Raw genomic sequence first — 20,030 nt, 5'->3', positions numbered from 1 at the left:
CGACAGGAGATTGAATTTTTGATGGTTGCGATAATTAATGGGAGTCCAACAGTGCAATTCCATTATCCTGGCGCCCATTAATAATCGCACTTGTTGCGTCCAGTCTTTGTTAGGGAACCCAAAAAATAAGGTTTTACTTACCGGTAAATCTATTTCTCGTAGTCCGTAGTGGATGCTGGGGACTCCGTAAGGACCATGGGGATTAGACGGGCTCCGCAGGAGACAGGGCACTCTAAGAAAGAATTAGGACTACTGGTGTGCACTGGCTCCTCCCTCTATGTCCCTCCTCCAGACCTCAGTTAAGGAAACTGTGCCCGGAAGAGCTGACAGTACAAGGAAAGGATTTTGGAATCCAGGGTAAGACTCATACCAGCCACACCAATCACACCGTATAACTTGTGATAACTAACCCAGTTAACAGTATGAACAACAACAGAGCATCAGACAACCTGACGCAAACATAACATAACCCTTAGTTAAGCAATAACTATATACAAGTATTGCAGAAGAAATCCGCACTTGGGACGGGCGACCAGGATCCACTACGGACTACGAGAAATAGATTTACCGGTAAGTAAAATCTTATTTTCTCTAACTTCCTAGTGGATGCTGGGGACTCCGTAAGGACCATGGGGATTATACCAAAGCTCCCAAACGGGCGGGAGAGTGCGGATGACTCTGCAGCACCGAATGAGCAAACACAAGGTCCTCCTCAGCCAGGGTATCAAACTTGTAGAATTTTGCAAACGTGTTTGAACCGACCAAGTAGCTGCTCGGCAAAGCTGTAATGCCGAGACCCCTCGGGCAGCCGCCCAAGAAGAGCCCACCTTCCTTGTGGAATGGGCTTTTACAGATTTTGGATGCGGCAATCCAGCCGCAGAATGAGCCTGCTGAATCGTGTTACAGATCCAGCGAGCAACAGTTTGCTTTGAAGCAGGAGCACCCAGCTTGTTGGATGCATACAGGATAAACAGCGAGTCAGTTTTCCTGACTCCAGCCGTTCTGGCTACATAAATCTTCAAAGCCCTGACTACATCTAGTAACTTGGAATCCTCCAAGTCACGAGTAGCCGCAGACACCACAATAGGTTGGTTCAAATGAAAGGATGACCCCACCTTCCGCAGAAATTGCGGACGAGTTCATAACTCTGCCCTGTCCAGATGGAAAACCAGATAGGGGCTTTTACATGACAAAGCCGCCAATTCTGACACACGCCTAGCCGAAGCTAAGGCCAATAGCATGACCACTTTCCACGTGAGATACTTTAACTCCACGGTCTTAAGTGGCTCAAACCAGTGAGATTTCAGGAAACTCAACACCACGTTAAGATCCCAAGGTGCCACTGGTGGCAAAAAAGGGGGCTGAATATGCAGCACTCCCTTTACAAACGTCTGAACCTCAGGAAGAGAAGCCAGTTCCTTTTGAAAGAAAATGGATAGGGCCAAAATCTGGACCTTTATGGACCCTAATTTTAAGCCCATAGTCACTCCCGACTGTAGGAAGTGAAGGAACCGGCCCAGCTGGAATTCCTCTGTAGGGGCCTTCCTGGCCTCACACCAAGCAACATATTTTCGCCATATACGGTGATAATGTTTTGCTGCCACGTCCTTCCTAGCCTTTATCAGCGTAGGAATAACTTCATCCGGAATGCCTTTTTCCGCTAGGATCCGGCGTTCAACCGCCATGCCATCAAACGCAGCCGCGGTAAGTCTTGGAACAGACAGGGCCCCTGTTGCAACAGATCCTGTCTGAGAGGCAGAGGCCATGGGTCCTCTGTGAGCATTTCTTGCAGTTCCGGGTACTAAGTCCTTCTTGGCCAATCCGGAACAATGAGTATTGTTCTCACTCCTTTTTTTCTTACGATTCTCAGCACCTTGGGTATGAGAGGAAGAGGAGGAAACACATAGACCGACTGGAACACCCACGGTGTTACTAGTGCGTCCACAGCTATCGCCTGAGGGTCTCTTGACCTGGCGCAATACTTTTGTAGCTTTTTGTTGAGGAGGATGCCATCATGTCCACCTGTGGCAGTTCCCATCGATTTGTAATCTGTGTGAAGACTTCTTGATGAAGTCCCCACTCTCCCGGGTGGAGGTCGTGCCTGCTGAGGAAGTCTGCTTCCCAGTTGTCCACTCCCGGAATGAACACTGCTGACAGTGCTTGCACGTGATTCTCCGCCCAACGAAGAATCCTGGTGGCTTCGGCCATCGCCACCCTACTTCTTGTGCCGCCCTGGCGATTTACATGAGCCACTGCGGTGATGTTGTCCGATTGAATCAGCACCGGTTGGTTGCGAAGCAGAGGCTCCACTTGACTCAGGGCGTGGTATATAGCCCTTAGTTCCAGGATATTGATGTGCAGACAAGCCTCCTGACTTGACCACAGCCCTTGGAAGTTTCTTCCCTGAGCGACTGCCCCCCACCCTCGGAGGCTTGCATCCGTGGTCACCAGGACCCAGTCCTGTATGCCGAACCTGCGGCCCTCGAGAAGGTGAGCACTCTGCAGCCACCACAGAAGAGACACCCTGGCCCTGGGGGATAGGGTGATCAGCCGATGCATCTGAAGATGCGATCCGGACCACTTGTCCAACAGATCCCACTGAAAGTTCCTCGCATGGAACCTGCCGAAGGGAATGGCTTCGTATGACACCACCATCTTTCCCAGGACTCTCGTGCATTGATGCACCGACACCTGTTTTGGTTTTAAGAGGTCTCTGACCAGAGTCACAAGCTCCTGGGCCTTCTCCTCCGGGAGAAACACCTTCTTCTGGTCTGTGTCCAGAATCATGCCCAGGAAGGGCAGTCTCGTCGTAGGAATCAGCTGCGACTTTGGAATATTCAGAATCCAGCCGTGCTGTGTTAACACCTCCCGAGAGTGTGCTACGCTGATCAGCAACTGCTCTCTGGACCTCGCCTTTATGAGGAGATCATCCAAGTATGGGATAATTGTGACTCATTGCTTTCGCAGGAGCATCATCATTTCTGCCATTACCTTGGTAAATATTCTCGGTGCCGTGGACAGACCAAACGGCAACGTCTGGAATTGGTAATGACAGTCCTGTACCACAAATTTGAGGTACTCCTGATGAGGTGGATAAATGGGGACATGCAGGTAAGCATCTTTTATGTCCAGAGACACCATAAAATCCCCCTCTTCCAGGCTTGCGATGACCGCTCTCAGCGATTCCATCTTGAACTTGAACCTTTTCAGGTAAATGTTCAGGGATTTTAAATTCAATATGGGTCTGACCGAACCGTCCGGTTTCGGAAACACAAACATTGTGGAATAGTAACCCCTTCCCAGTTGAGGGAGGGGAACCTGTACCACCACCTGCTGGAGATATAATTTGTGAATTCCCTTTCTATGGGGGAAGCTGGCAGGGCCGATTTGAGGTAACGGTGAGGGGGCATCACTTCGAATTCCAGCTTGTATCCCTGAGACACAATCTGTATAGCCCAGGGATCCACCTGTGAGCGAACCCACTTGTGGCTGAAATTTCGGAGACGCGCCCCCACCGCTCCTGGCTCCACCTGTGGAGCCCCAGCGTCATGCGGTGGATTTTGTGGAAGCCGGGGAGGACTTCTGTTCCTGGGAACTAGCTGTATTGTGCAGCTTCTTTCCTCTACCCCTGCCTCTGGCAAGAAAAGACGCACCTCGGACTTTCTTGCCTCTGTGCGATCGAAAGGACTGCATTTGGTAATACGGTGCTTTCTTAGGTTGTGAGGGAATATAGGGCAAAAAATTTGACTTCCCAGCCGTAGCTGTGGAAACTAGGTTTGAGAGACCGTCCCCAAACAATTCCTCACCCTTATAAGGTAAAACCTCCATGTGCTTTTTTGAGTCGGCATCACCTGTCCATTGCCGAGTCCACAGGACCCTTCTGGCAGAAATTGACATTGCATTTATTCTAGAGCCCAGTAGGCAAATGTCTCTCTGGGCATCCCTCATATATAGGACAGCGTCTTTTATATGCCCCAGGGTCAGTAATATAGTATCCTTGTCCAAGGTATCAAGTTCCTCAGACAGAGTATCTGTCCATGCTGCTACAGCACTACACATCCAGGCCGACGCAATTGCCGGCCTCAGTAGGGTACCTGAATGTGTATAAACGGACTTCAGGATACCTTCCTGCTTCCTATCCGCAGGATCTTTTAGGGAGGCCGTATCCTGTGACGGCAGGGCCACCTTCTTAGATAAGCGTGTTAAAGCTTTGTCTACCCTAGGGGAGGATTCCCAGCGTAACCTGTCCGTTGGCGGGAAAGGATACGACATAAGTAACCGTTTGGAAATCTGCACTTTCCTATCAGGAGAATCCCAAGCTTTTTCACATAACTCATTTAACTCATGTGAAGGGGGAAAAGTCACTTCTTGCCTTTTTTCCCCAAACATATAAACCCTCTTGTCAGAGACCGGGTTTACCTCTGAAATGTGCAATACATCCTTCATTGCTATAATCATGTAGCGGATGGCTTTAGCCATTTTAGGCTGCAACTTTGCATCATCGCCATCGACACTGGGGTCAGAATCCGTGTCGATATCTGTGTCAACAATCTGGGATAGTGGGCGCTTCTGAGACCCCGACGGCCTCTGCGCTGTAGGATCAGGCATGGGTTGAGACCCTGACAGTCCCAAGGCTTCAGCTTTATCCAACCTTTTATGCAAGGAGTTTACATTATCATTTAACACCTTCCACATATCCATCCAATCAGGTGTCGGCGGCGACCCCACATTCATCTGCACCTGCTCTGCTTCCACATAGCCTTCCTCGTCAAACATGTCGACACAATCGTACCGACACACCACACACACACAGGGGATGCTCTATTTGAGGACAGAACACCCACAAGGCCTTTTGGAGAGACAGAGAGAGAGTATGCCAGCACACACCCCAGCGCTATATAACCCAGGAATTACACAGTAACTTAGTGTTTACCCAGTAGCTGCTGTATTAGTGATTTGGCGCTAAATTTATGTGCCCCCCCTCTCTTTTTACCCACTTTCTACAGTGACTCTGCAGGGGAGAGCCTGGGGAGCTTCCTCTCAGCGGAGCTGTGGAGAGAAAATGGCGCTGGTGAGTGCTGAGGAAGAAGCCCCGCCCCCTCAGCGGCGGGTTTCTGTCCCGCGATTTTGTGTAAAATAATGGCGGGGGCTCATGCATATATACAGTGCCCAGCTGTATATATGCTCTATTATGCCAGGAGGTACTCAATTGCTGCCCAGGGCGCCCCCCCCGTGCACTGCACCCTACAGTGACCGGAGCGTGTGGGTTAGTGTGGGAGCAATGGCGCACATCTGCAGTGCTGTGCGCTACCTCATATGAAGACAGGAGTCTTCTGCCGCCGATTTCGAAGTCTTCTTGCTTCTCTCGCCCGGCTTCTGTCTTCTGGCTCTGCGAGGGGGACGGCGGCGCGGCTCCGGTATCGGACGACCAAGGGTGAGTTCCTGTGTTCGATCCCTCTGGAGCTAATGGTGTCCAGTAGCCTAAGAAGCACGACCTATCCGCAGTTAGTAGGTTTGCTTCTCTCCCCTCAGTCCCGCGTAGCAGAGAGTCTGTTGCCAGCAGATCTCTCTGAAAATAAAATAAAAATCCTAATAAAATACTTTCTTATTAGCAAGCTCAGGAGAGCTCACTAAAGTGCACCCAGCTCTGACCGGGCACAGATTCTAACTGAGGTCTGGAGGAGGGACATAGAGGGAGGAGCCAGTGCACACCAGTAGTCCTTATTCTTTCTTAGAGTGCCCTGTCTCCTGCGGAGCCCGTCTATTCCCCATGGTCCTTACAGAGTCCCCAGCATCCACTAGGACGTTAGAGAAATTGACTTTTCACACATTTCTAGTGCACACATTAGAGTTAACAATGGGCAGAGCTTGGATGGTGAAATAGGGCACTAATGATCTTGCACACACCCAATAAGGAAGTACAGCCACTCAGGGAGGGGGTGTGACCTTTGGCCACAACCTTAAAACGTCACTCTTGGGGGCGTGCCCAGCATTCACAGACATGCTGGGTTGCTCCATAAACTCTCTACACACAGTATCTATTCATCGATAGCGAACTAACAACTTTTCCCATCTGTGGGACAATGTGTCCTACAGATGGAGACGGTAGAGGGCAGGCTGTTCCAGCGGGGCATTAATATGAGAGCAGGGTGCATTTTGGAGTTTTCAAATCAGGCATGTTCATAAATGAAGCTTAATACAAGTGCTTACACCAGTGTGTGAAAAAGAATTCAGAACTTATAGTCTGCCTCAGGGACTGGCTCATCAATTCAACATGTTAAGGATTCAGAATTCCCTCATGTTAGGCAGAGATGAATGGCGGAAGTGGTAATAAGTAGACTAATTGGCCCTACACACTAAGCGATAACACTGAAAGATATGAACGATCTTGTTCAATAATGAACAAGATATCGTTCATATCTTTCAGTGTGTATGCACCAACGATGAACGATGCGCGCCCTGCGCTCGTTCATCGATGGTGCGGGTCCTTTATACATGCATGCCGATATGGACAATTTCAACCAAATTAGCATACAGGGCTACGGGGCGAGGTGACGGGGGGAGTGAAGGGGTGTCGGTCCTTGACGCAAGAAGACAGATACAGGAGATGCCAGAGCCGCTGCTGGGTGACATCACCCGGCAGAGTGATGAAGCAAGCCAGACCTGCCACTGGGGAACAAATCCCTGCACAGAGCAGGCAGTGCAGAGGTAAGTGAGCTGGGGACTGAGGATGCAGGGACACTGGGGAAGGTGTGTGAGTGTGCTGTGCTGGAGCCAGTGTGCAGGGCCAGGCAGAAACTGAACAGCAGCAGGCCAATGCTCCCTTCACAGTGTCTGCCAGCCCAATGTCCCCCACCATTACTGACCGTGCCAACGGAGTGTTTCCCCCTTCCCTCCCCAACCAGCCCACTGCGTTGTCCCATCTAGAAGCCCCCGTCAGTCCAGACACACTGATTCCCCCCCCCCAACCACCCCCACCCCAAGTCAGCCCAGTGTTAACTCCTCACACCCCTATCTCACTGCCCCCTCTACCTAGCGCAATGTTTAAAACGTGCCCTGCCTGGCGCAATGTTTAAAACGTGCCCTGCCTGGCGAAAGGTTCATAAGGAGCCCTGCCTGGCGCAAGGTTCATAAGGTGCCCTGCCTGGCGCAAGGTTCATAAGGTGCCCTGCCTGGCGCAAGGTTCATAAGGTGCCCTGCCTGGCGCAAGGTTCATAAGGTGTCCTGCCTAGCGCAAGGTTCATAAGGTGCCCTGCCTGGCGCAAGGTTTAAAACGTGCCCTGCCTGGCGCAAGGTTTAAAACGTGCCCTGCCTGGCGCAAAGTTTAAAACGTGCCCTGCCTGGCGCAGTGTTAATAGGAGGTTCTACCTGGTGCAATGTGAACAAGCGGCACTACTCTGTGGTGCAATGTGAATTGGCACTATTATTCCTCACGAAGCCAAGTGCATACATTTTTGCTGCGCGCCGAAGGCGCGCACTGTCCATACCTCCTTACTTTGGAATATAGGAGGGGGAGCACCAATTCACTTTCTGCTGAAGTGCGCCAAAATGTCTAGTTACAGCTCTGGTGCAGAGAGTCCTGTATGCTAAACAGCCCAGCAGCATTGTCACCCCATCCTCCCCCTTGAAACACTTTTGTAGTGTCCAAATCAAGTTGTGTGATTTTATATTTGAATCATTAATAAGAACCTTCATTCCGATGGGACCTAGAAAAGGACAGGTAGGACCACAATATTTAAAAGTGAGGGGTCCCAAGGACCCACTTTTTATTCGGCTTAGCGCCATCACTGAGAACAGTAACTGGAGTTGCTAGAGTATTAAAATATCGAGTTAGAATGAATTGCAATGTTTTGCTGTAGAAGCCACAACACTAGCAAATTGTTGTCCATTAGAATGGACACTCAGTATAAATGTCCAAACCAAATTTTTATTTATTTTTTGGTGGGGTCGGGGGTGGGGTGGGGGGCGTTTACTTAGGGCATTATTTGTCTACTTTACCAGTGTCATCATTGGGATACACCAGAAACATGCATTGGGTCATAAAGAGCTAAGGGCCTAATTAATGTTTGTATGCAATTGTAAATTTCTAGGCTACGGAGCTGCTAATGTTAACAAGTGACGCTAACATCCAGGAATGAGAAGAGACACCCACTGGAGCCATCGCAAACTCATTGCAATTGTGTACACATTCACAGCCTATTCACAAAAACAAGGAACATAGGGGCTAAGGGTTGGTCAATGGCTACACATACAGGACACGGCAGTACGAACATAGGCGCCTTGTTTCTGTACTTACAAGCTCACTGCAGATGCACAGACCGAAAACGGCCATGACACGCATGCGTCCTTCCAACCACTCCCTGTGAATTCCCCAATAACACCTCCAAACGGACACTTCTGGTCAATCCCTTTTCCATGAAATCCTCATTGCAAGTGGGATCACAGAAGCAATGCAATCACAGCCTGACGATAATCGCTCCGTTGCGGGAACATCGACCATTGCATACAAACATCAATTAGGCAGTAAATATGGAGATTTAAAAGGTTACATTTGTTCACTTAACTTGTAAGTACTCTAGATAAATACTGTAGCACAGTGGCTCTAATAATTACCGAAATGTACAACATCTAACTTCACATCAGCATGTATGCTCTGCATGGATTAATAAAGATACAGCAATAAGCAGTTAGTATGTTTTTATATGCAATGAGTCTTAACTACACTCACAGCAATTTGTATCTATTTTGTTTACTCCTCTATGGGTATTTACTTTGCACCTGTACACGTTTGTAAGCAAGCATTGGAAAGAAGAAGAAAAAGTATAATCAAAGTATAATTATAGCCTTTTATCATGTTATTGTCTCAATATGCTATTAAAGCATAGCATAATATCAACCACTGATGTTTTCAGTATCCACAGCTATAGAAAGTTACTAAAGGGTTTGTCCATTTTTGTGGAAACTTATTTTTAAAGTGCCATCAATTATTAAATGCACACACCACATGGGTACTGAGATCTGGAAAATCTAGTTGGATGTGCTTTCAACAATGTTACAGTGCTAATATTTGAAAGCTAAAGAGCAGTTGGTAGCAGCTTTTATGCCAAATGACCTTTAATACTTTTTAACACTTCACTTGCTTCTGGGTATCTGTGCAGGATGGACATAATACTGGGCAGCCAGTGTACTCCTAAAAATAACTGTATGGGCGAGATTAATAATTATATGGGCAAGATTCAATTGTTGCATGCGCTGTCAGCCAGTAGATGGCACCCAAAGGAGCAATTAAATTGTTGCTCCGTTTGGGTGCGATGGATACTGGCGCCTGCATTTCAGCTTGCAACCCTTGTTTGGCCGGCCAACACTTAGGTTAGGGTAGGCTGCTTTACACAGCTCAACCTGAATAGGGGCAAATCAGGGAAAGAAAAAAAAATGTAAAAAAAATTTAATTGCACCCCACGATTGCCAGTCACTTTAGGCAGGAGATAGAGGTCGCAAAATCACTGAATATCGCCCTAAGAGTCTAGTTTTTTTGGAATGATTTCTATTCGTCAGACCCCGTATTGCATGACATCAGTTTTGTTGACACAATTAAACTATTTAGGATAATTACATTCTTTGATAAATTCTTCCTCTTTTATACTTTAAAAGGTTGTCGATTTATGCTTCAGCATTATATTTAATAAGCTGTTGCCAATATAATTGATCTAAAATTGATTTAACGCTGCTAAAGAAAATCAAGGGGATACTTGCAAAAAAAATTTTTTTACGAGTATAGAAAATGTTGCTTATTTGATTTAATTATTGTAATGTTAAAAAGCAAATTTAAAAGACAAGCGTCTTATGAAAAAGTGATAATCAGTGTCCATCATTTGACGGAAAAGAGGTTATCACAGCTTCAAACAGAAATCAATAACTTCTCAGGTGTGCCCGTGAATTGCAGAGTCTAACATGTCACCACAGTATGTTGTGTGTGCAATTTATAACTCTGTAAAAAGATAGGCTTATCACAGTTTTTGATGTAAACATGCACAGTACAGCGAACAAGGGGTGCTATTCTGACCTAGACGCAGCCACGCGTCTGTACGACGCAGCTGCATCCAGAGTATGCGCACCGACCGCAGAACAAAAAAAGTTGCTGTACCGCCTGCCAGCGTAGCCAGGCAGGAGTCGACCTCAAATCGATGCGTTCGCAATTAAATTGCAAACGCATTGCAGGGTGGAGCACCACACATGCTGGACGGTCTTGCCCTGTGCTGGGCGACCCCCAGCATGCGATAAGATGGACTTAGATCTTGCTGCGGAAGAATTTATGGGAGGTAATGGGGGTTGGCTGGTCAAACACAGGCATGTTTCAGCCAGCATCAGTACGCAGCTGCAATGTCCCAGTCAGCTAAGTTCCAAACAAACATTCTGACTAGCCACATGGCTGCTGAGAAGTTTGATGGTGTGTTGTGACCTTGTGCACAAATGGCGCAGATATGCAGACGGAGGGCATCTTTACATTCCAGCGGCTGTGGCATGAAGAATATATTTGCAGTAACATTGCATATGACTACGCAGTTGTGAATACAATTGCCTCCACCCCTGAATCAGTCCTTAAGGCGGCAATTACGATTTACAACTACATATAAAAGGTGAACACAACCTGTATTAGACTAATTGCAAGCAGTATCAAACACACATATGCAAAACCTTATCAGACAGCAAAGTACCTTAGACTAAAGAAAAGACAAGCCATTCCAGCATAGGAAACTAAGTGAAAATTTTAGCGGGCACAAAAATAAATTAAAATACCAAAATGCTTCAGGAGTAAGAAGCCCACGCGAGCACAATAAGGCTCTTACTTTAGAAGAGTCAGTCCGCCTGCGTTTGGATTTTGATTCCTGAGCTTCTGAGCTTGGACGCCTGGTCTTCTTCATGGATGGACTCTGTTTTGGAACGCAGCCATTTTTTTCGGTTCTTATTAACAGCTGTGAGAAGATATGTGTAGGATTAGGCTTAAAATACTGGTTGAGCCATTAGCACTCTTAATCTAAGATATAGTGAATAACAGTCTACCTATATGTAGTAGGACTACAATTAACTAGTTTCACATATTTTATATAAAGTACTAGAGTAATGATTTTAGAAACCGTATTTAAAACAAAAACCATTGCCTTGTTCAAAATGTGCTTATTTTTTGCATACTAATGTGAACCATGTATAGTATTGTTGAAAAATGTGTAAATAAAAAAAAAACCATATGGGGGTTCAAATGTTTTTTTCCGGCACCCATCAATTCAATTGTTGCTCTGATTGGGCGACCATTATTCTCTAAAAGCCCAAATAGGGTTTAACCATTAATAGAAGCTACTGCAGTCTAGTGCGCCCAAACCATGGACTTTTTGCGCATTTCTAGCTCACCACCTCAGGAGGCAGTGAAAAAGAAAGGTCTCTCCCACGACTAAAGGGTGCACAAATGGAGCTACAATTGAATTGCTCTGTTTTGCACCCCATAGTGGTAGCCGCAGGGGAAAACAACTGAATCACACCTTATGTGCCCATTGGCCTTTGAGAAAGCTTGTACAAGAGCTATAGTTTCTCAACATTTGGTTCATATATTATCTGGGTGCCTAAAATGAAACCAAGTGTACTGTATATTAGGTATCAAAAATTGAACCTAAAAGATACTGTTAAAGAAAATATATATATATATATATATATATATATATATATATATATATATATGTGTATGTATGTATGTAAGTATGTATGTATGTATGTATGTATGTATGTATGTATGTATGTATGTATGTATGTATGTATGAAGAAATAAGCAGATTAAGTACTGATTAGACATATTGAGGGGAATTCAATTGTTTGTGAAGTCAGTCGGGTGTCTGTTTTTTCCTATCTAATAGACAGGAAAAAACAGACACCCGACTGACTTTTCAAACAATTGAATATCCCCCTTAGGGATACTCCAAATATATGTAAAAATACAAATATAACCCTTTGCTGCTGAGCCAATTAGCCCATTTTTAAACATTATCGCCTTGTCACATTCAATCATCAATACCGGTAATTATTTATGCAGGATTTACAATATAGTTTTGTTTCTAGACTACAAATTTCCAGAAATAAGCATGAGTTTGCTTATTTTTTATCTGCGTTACTTAAGTGGGCAAAAATGCTTTTTTATTAATTCTATCCAAAAACTGCTAAAATTATGATTTTATTCTGTAAATCTCTATTTAAAAACGTGATTCAGTATAATCTTAAGAAACGTGCAGATTTGTTAATAAAATCATACCTAATCTGAGTTAAACAGTTATTTACATAATTTGATCATTCAATAAATCCAGTTATGTTGACATTCACTGTGATAAAAAATAACGAGTTTTATGGTAAGAACTTACCTTTGTTAAAACTGTTTCTGCGAGGTACACTGGGCTCCACAAGGATAGACATTGTGGTGTAGAGTAGGATCTTGATCCGAAGCACCAACAGGCTCAAAAGCTTTGACATTCTTCCCAAGATGCATAGCGCCGCCTCCTTTATCACCCCGCCTCCGTGCACAGGAGCTCAGTTTTGTTAACCAGCCCCCAATGCAGTAGCAAGCAAAAGAGACGACAACTGCCAGTTGCCACAAACACCATACTCTCCCGACAGGAGAAGTGTCAGCGGCTAATGCAATACCAACCCAAAGAATCTAAGTGCGTCAGGGTGGGCGCCTTGTGGAGCCCAGTGTACCTCGCAGAAAGAGTTTTAACAAAGGCAAGTTCTTACAATAAAACTCGTTTTCTGCTGTGGGGTACACTGGGCTCCACAAGGATAGACATTGGGGATGTAGTAAAGCAGTTCCTTATGGGAGAGGACGCACAGTAGCGGGCACAAGAACCCGGCGTCCAAAGGAAGTATCCTGGGAAGCTGCGGTATCGAAGGCATAGAACCTAATTAAAGTGTTCACTGAGGACCACGTAGCCGCCATGCACAATTGTTCAAGGGTCGCACCACGGCGGGCCGACCAACAAGGTCCAACAGACCGAGTAGAATGGGCCGTAATGTGAGCAGGAGCAGACAGACCAGCCTTCACATAAGCATGTGCAATCACAATTCTAATCCATCTGGCCAAAGTCTGCTTGTGAGCAGGCCAGCCCCGTTTGTGAAATCCAAAACAGAATAAAGAGAGAATCAGATTTCCTAACAGAAGCAGTTCTCTTCACATAGATACGGAGAGCCCGTACTACATCCATAGACCGCTCTTTGGGAGACAAATCAGGAGAGACAAAGGCCGGAACCACAATCTCCTGATTAAGGTGGAACGAAGAAACCACCTTAGGTAAATAACCGGGACGAGTCCTAAGAGCCGCCCGGTCACGGTGAAAAATCAGATATGGGGAACTACAAGACAAGGCACCCAGATCCGACACTCTTCTAGCAGAGGCAATAGCCAGCAAGAACACCACCTTAAAGGAAAGCCACTTAAGGTCAGCTGAACCAAGGGGTTCAAATGAAGGTTCCTGCAACGCCTCCAAAACCACCGACAAGTCCCAAGGAGCCACAGGCGGGACATAGGGAGGTTGGATACGCAACACACCTTGAGTGAAAGTATGAACATCAGGCAAAGTCGCAATTTCTCTCTGAAACCACACCGACAAAGCAGAAACATGAACCTTCAGGGAGGCCAGACGCAGGCCTAACTCTAGGCCTTGCTGCAGAAAAGCCAAAAGCTTGGCTGTAGTAAACTTGGAAGCGTCATAATTGTTAGATGCGCACCAAACAAAGTAGGAATGCCAGACCCTATGGTAAATCCGAGCAGAAGCCGGTTTCCGGGCCCGCAACATAGTTTTAATGACCTCTTCAGAAAAACCCTGAGCCCTCAAGACGGAAGCTTCAAGAGCCACGCCGTCAAAGACAGTCGGGCTAGGTCCTGGTAGACACAGGGGCCCTGAACGAGGAGGTCTGGGCGTTGTGGAAGTAGAATTGGACGCTCTGACGACAGGCCCTGCAGGTCTGAGAACCAGTGCCGTCTGGGACACGCCAGAGCTATGAGAAGCAGATTTTCTTTTTCTTGCTTGAACTTCCGAATTACCCTGGGCAGGAGTGACACCGGAGGGAACACGAACGGCAGCCGAAACCTCCACGGCACCACTAGCGCATCCACGAATGCTGATTGAGGATCCCTTGTTCTTGCTCCGAAGACCGGAACCTTGTGATTGTGTCGAGACGCCATCAGATCCACATCTGGAAGACCCCACTTTTCCACGAGGAGTTGAAACACTTCTGGATGGAGGCCCCATTCGCCGGCATGTACGTCCTGATGACTGAGAAAGTCCGCTTCCCAATTCAGGACTCCCGGAATGAATATTGCCGATATGGCCGGTAGATGGCGTTCCGCCCAACGTAGAATCCGTGAGACTTCCTTCATTGCCAAACGGCTTCGAGTGCCGCCTTGATGATTTATGTAAGCCACTGTGGTGGCGTTGTCCGAATGTACTGAATTAAATGCTGGGCCAGGTTCAACGCATTGAAGACCGCCCGCAATTCCAGAATGTTTATCGAGAGGAGAGATTCCTCCTTGGTCCACCGACCCTGAAGGGAGTGCTGCTCCAGCACCGCGCCCCAACCTCTTAGACTGGCATCTGTCATCAACAGGACCCAGTTGGATATCCAGAAGGGACGACCCCTGCACAATTGTTGGTCCCGGAGACATCAAAGCAGCGACAGACGGACGTCTGGAGTCAATAAGATCATGTGAGATCTGATACGGTGAGGCGGGCCATCCCACTTGGCTAGAATCAGCCTCTGGAGGGGGCGAGAATGGAATTGAGCATACTCAACCATGTCGAATGCTGATACCATGAGGCCCAGCACCTGCATTGCCGAATGTATCAACACTTGTGGATGAAAAAGGAAGCAACGAATACTGTCCTGAAGCTTCAGGACTTTCTCCTGAGACAAGAACAACCTCTGGTTGTAAGTGTCCAACAGCGCTCCCAGGTGCACCATGCTCTGAGCAGGGACCAGGGAGGATTTCTTCCAGTTGATGAGCCACCCGTGGGCTTGTAGAAACCGGACCGTCATATCCAGATGACGTAGGAGAAGATATGGGGAATTTGCCAGGATTAACAAGTCGTCCAGATATGGCAGTATCCTGACCCCTTGACGGCGGAGTACCACCGTCATCACCGCCATAACTTTGGTGAAGACTCGCGGTGCAGTAGTTAAACCAAAAGGTAATGCCCGAAACTGGTAATGGATGTTGCCAATAGCAAACCTCAGGTATTGTTGATGTGACACTGCTATAGGAATATGCAGGTAAGCATCCTGTATGACCGGGGAGACCATGTAGTCCCCAGGTTCCAAGGCCAGAACTATAGAGCGAAGGGTTCCCATACGGAACTTGGAAACCTTCACAAACCTGTTCAATGCCTTGAGGTTGAGAATGGGCCGGGAGGACCCATTCGGTTTCGGGACTAGAAACAGCGGGGAATAGTACCCCCGGCCCCTCTGAGCAAGAGGCACCTGTACTAAGACTCCTGTATCCAGGAGGGTCTGTACCACCGAGTGTAGAAATTTTGCCTTTGTCTGGTCCAAAGGGACGTCTGTCTGGCAAAATCGATGAGGGGGTTGGTTTTTGAAGGCTATGGCGTAACCTCGAGTGACGACTTCCCGTACCCAGGCATCTGAAGTGGTCTTCAACCATTCCCGGGTATACCCTAGAAGCCGATCCCCCAGGGGGAGGCCCGCCCCGTCATGCGGCAGGCTTATCGGTCTTGGCAGCTGGCTGACGGGCAGCCCAGGCTCTTCTGGGCTTTGGCTTACCAGGTTTGGAAGTGCGGGTCTGCTTATGGTACGCCTAACCTTTTGCTTTACCTGAAGGACGAAAGGGGCGAAAGGACGTACCTTTAGCCTTCGACACAGAAGGAGAGGTATTAGGCAGACAGGCAGTTTTGGCAGTAGCCAAGTCAGCCACTATCTTATTTAAGTCCTCTCCAAACAGAATATCTCCCTTGAAAGGGAGTACCTCCAGGGTTTTTCTAGAGTCCAGATCCACAGACCAGGATCTCAGCCACAATATCCGGCGAGCCAGGACTGACGTAGTAGAGGCCTTGGCTGCTAGGATACCGGCATCAGAAGCCGCCTCTTTAATATATCGAGAAGCTGTGACAATATATGACAAGTATTCTCTAGCATGGTTAGAGGATATTTCCGCTTCTAACTCCAAGGCCCATGCTTCAATAGCCTTGGCAGCCCATGTAGCTGCAATAGTGGGCCTTTGTGCAGCACCCGTGAGGGTGTTAATCGCTTTCAGACAACCCTCTACACATTTATCCGTAGGCTCTTTTAGAGACGTGAGGGTAGTGACAGGTAGAGCTGAGGAAATCACCATCCTAGCCACATGTGAGTCCACTGGCAGAGGCGTTTCCCAATTCTTAGACAGCTCTGGCGCGAGGGTATAGCGAGCCAGCATCTTCTTTTGAGGCACAAACTTCGTACCCGTGTTTTCCCAGGGTTCCTGACGTATATTCACTAGGTGATCAGAGTGAGGTAAAACTTGTTTAACCACCGTCTGACGCTTGAACCTATCTGGTTTCTTAGGAGGGACGGATGGCTCGGGATCATCCGTAATCTGCAGAATTAACTTAATAGCCTCCAAAAGATCAGGAACATCCACATGTGAACTACCCTCCCCATCAGCAGTATCTGAGCCAGAACCTGTGGGGTCAGTATATGTGCCGTCTTCATCAGACGAGTTGTCAGTGACAGCAGTGGATTGTGAGGAGACAAGCGCTCGCTTAGAGGACCTCTTGGACTTAGACGGGCGTTGGTCAGACTTTTTAGTAGCCAAGTACTGGTTCTACTTCTTTAATTGACCCGATAAATCGTCCGCCCACGGCGGGTTAGCTGCAGGGACCACATACGGTTGTACCGGCATTGGGGGTCCCATAGGGTGTGTTAGTTTATGAACTAGCGCATGCAGAAGCGTGGAAAAAGCGGCCCACGGTGGGTCAGTATGTGCCTCCGCTGCCACAGTCCCACTGGGGGGCAAGGAGCCCCCAGAACCAGAGCCCACAGCGGCTATATTCTCCTCATATGGGTCTGTGGCTTCAGCAACACCAGCAGCGTGTTCCGCCCCAGAACCGTTACCCTCAGAAGCAGACATGATATAACTTGCAGTATGAGGTAACACAGTACAATTATCAGCAGCACTATACCTCTAAACCCAAACCCCTGCGCAGTGTAGTCAGCACTAGCAGAGATAAAGGAGAGATATGGTGACTAAATCAGAGAAAAATACGTAATACAGTATATCAGGTTATGGAATATAGGGATAGCAAGTTGAGTGAAAGACCCAAAATGGACACCACTCAGCTATCAAATGCACACACAGAAAGTCACAGTTTGTACAATGCAGAGGTTTTTACTTACAATACTGCACTGGACTAGCTTACACAGCTATATAAGAATAGATATAACAGTATACAGTAAGAACTGGATGTATATCACAAGGTAATTGTACTATAAAACCCTGACTAAATGCACTCTCTTAACTATCACTGTCTAAAAAGGCAGGTAGAATACTTAAGTGTCATGTAAAGTCACAGCGCTGACAACCAGGCGGCTTTACATAGGAGGATTTGCCCAAGCAGTCCCAGGAACAGTGAGCTGAGGAACAATGGCGCCGCAGACATTGACAGAGAGTGAGGAAAAGACAGAAATGCAGCTCCAGGGCGGGAACACTTGCTGGAAATGGTGCCCTAGGGCTGGGGGAGGGGCTTCAGGTCTAAGCCTCATCCCCTCTGCTGGCAAAACCACCGGGTACTGTGGGCAATATAAAACCGGTTTCGAGAGAAAACCTGACCTGCGCCCATGCCTTTGTGATCTAGTGGGATCGCCTGTACTACCACAGTGTCCACCGCCAGCACACGCGGCCCGCCTCCCACTGACCGCGCCGGATCGCGATAACGACCGGTTCCCGCAAGCGGGACCCACTTACCACCTCCGGCAGCGCGGCCACGCGATCCTGGAGAGCCCCAGCCGTGTGTGTCTAAGGTGAAGAAAACCGAAGCCTCCGCTGTAGGTACCCGGCAACCAGTGTACAGCGCCACTGGGGAGAGATGGAGTCTTCTTTTTTCCTCAGAAAAAGCTTTTATAGAGCTGCTGAGCTCTTCCTGTTACATGCTTGCACTGCAAGCACCAACTACAAACTGAGCTCCTGTGCACGGAGGCGGGGTGATATTGGAGGCGGCGCTATGCATCTTGGGAAGCTTTTGAGCCTGTTGGTGCTTTGGATCAAGATCCTACTCTACACCCCAATGTCTATCCTTGTGGAGCCCAGTGTACCCCGCAGCAGAAAAATAAATAAAATTTTAAAAAAATTACACAAATTTATTTATATAGCACACACACACACACATTCCAAAGTTTACAATCTATTGCCCAGGTTTATCAAGCCTTGGAGAGTGATAACAGGATTTTAATACCTATCGGTAAATCCTTTTCTATAAGTCCGTAGGGGATGTTGGGGACACCAAAAGAACCATGGGATATAGACTGATCCGCAGGAGACATGGACACTTTAAGACTTTCAAAGGGGCGTGACCTGGCTCCTCCCTCTATATCCCTCCCCAGACTCAGTTTGGAACTGTGCCCGGAGAGATGGACATTTTGAGGAAAGGACTTAAACAAGGTGAGCATTATACCAGCTCACGCCATAAACATGCCGAATAACATGGCATTCAACTGAACATATGCCAACGGACATGAACAAAATTCAGTAACAAGCTGAAGAAACCATAACACAATATGTGTATAACCAGAACTAAACTGCAGATACAGTACGCACTGGGACGGGCGCCCAACATCCTCTACGGACTTATAGAAAAGGATTTACCGGTAGGTATTAAAATCCTGTTTTCTATTACGTCCTTGAGGATGTTGGGGACACCAAAAGAACCATGGGATCATACCAAAGCTCTATAACGGGCGGGAGAGTGCGGACGACTCTGCAGCACCGATTGACCAAACTTTAGGTCTTCATCGGCCAAGGTATCAAACTTGTAAAACTTAGCAAACGTGTTTGACCCCGACCAAGTAGCTGCTCGGCAAAGTTGTAATGCCGAGACACCCCGGGAAGCCGGCCAGGACGAGCCCACCTTTCTAGTGGAATGGGCTTTTACCGATTTAGGTAACGGCAAACTTGCCGTGGAATGAGCCTGCTGAATCGTGTGACATATCCAGCGGGCAATGGTCTGCTTGGAAGCAGGATACCCAAGTTTATTGGGAGCATATAACACAAACAGAGACTCTGTTTTCCTAACTGGAGCCATTCTGGCAACGTAAATTTTCAAAGCTCTGACGACATCCAGAGACTCTTCCTCAGCCAAAGTGCCAGTAGCCACTGGCACCACAATAGGTTGGTTAATATGAAAAGAGGAAACCACCTTTGGCAGAAATTGTTGCAGAGTTCTCAATTCTGCCCTATCCTCGTGGAAGATCAAATAAGGGCTCTTGTGAGACAAGGCCGCCAATTCAGACACCCGCCTTGCGGATGCCAATGCTTACAAAATGACAACCTTCCAAGTGAGAAATTTCAACTCCACTTTACTTAAAGGTTCAAACCAATGTGATTTTAGGAATGTTAAAACCACATTAAGATCCCAAGGTGCCACAGGTGGCACAAAAGGAGGTTGGATGTGCAGGACCCCTTTTACAAAGGTCTGCACCTCAGGAAGTGAGGCCAATTGTTTCTGAAAGAAAATTGACAAAGCAGAAATCTGCACTTTTATGGAGCCTAATTCAAGGCCCGCATCCACTCCATTTTGTAGAAAATGGAGAAAACGTCCATCGTCAAACTTTTCCACTGGAGCTTTCTTGGACTCGCACCAGGAAATATATTTCCTCCAAATACGGTGATAGTGTTTCGACGTCACACCCTTCCTAGCAAGAATAAGAGTGACTTCATCGAGAATACCCTTACGGGCTAAAATCTGGCATTCAACCGCCATGCCGTCAAACGTAGCCGCTGTAAGTCTTGATAG

General features: G+C 47.3%; 1 protein-coding gene across 3 annotated transcripts in view; it reads right to left on the bottom strand.

The window, feature by feature from the left end:
• The window catches only part of ZNF281 (zinc finger protein 281), a 121,252-nt gene that overhangs the window by 59,797 nt on the left and 41,425 nt on the right, over window positions 1-20,030 (bottom strand). For 2 of the 3 annotated variants that reach the window (XM_063959843.1, XM_063959844.1), the window contains exon 2: window positions 10,848-10,973. The exons of the other annotated variant lie outside the window; for it this stretch is intronic. In XM_063959843.1, coding sequence (XP_063815913.1) covers window positions 10,848-10,973 — 126 coding nt within the window. The remainder of the gene's footprint in view (window positions 1-10,847; window positions 10,974-20,030) is intronic. 3 annotated transcript variants of the gene reach the window in all.

This window comes from Pseudophryne corroboree, chromosome 3, assembly GCF_028390025.1.
Source record: "Pseudophryne corroboree isolate aPseCor3 chromosome 3, aPseCor3.hap2, whole genome shotgun sequence".
Lineage (NCBI taxonomy): Eukaryota > Metazoa > Chordata > Amphibia > Anura > Myobatrachidae > Pseudophryne > Pseudophryne corroboree.
Note: the sequence above shows the minus strand (reverse complement) of the source record. Positions and strands in the feature narration are given on the sequence as shown.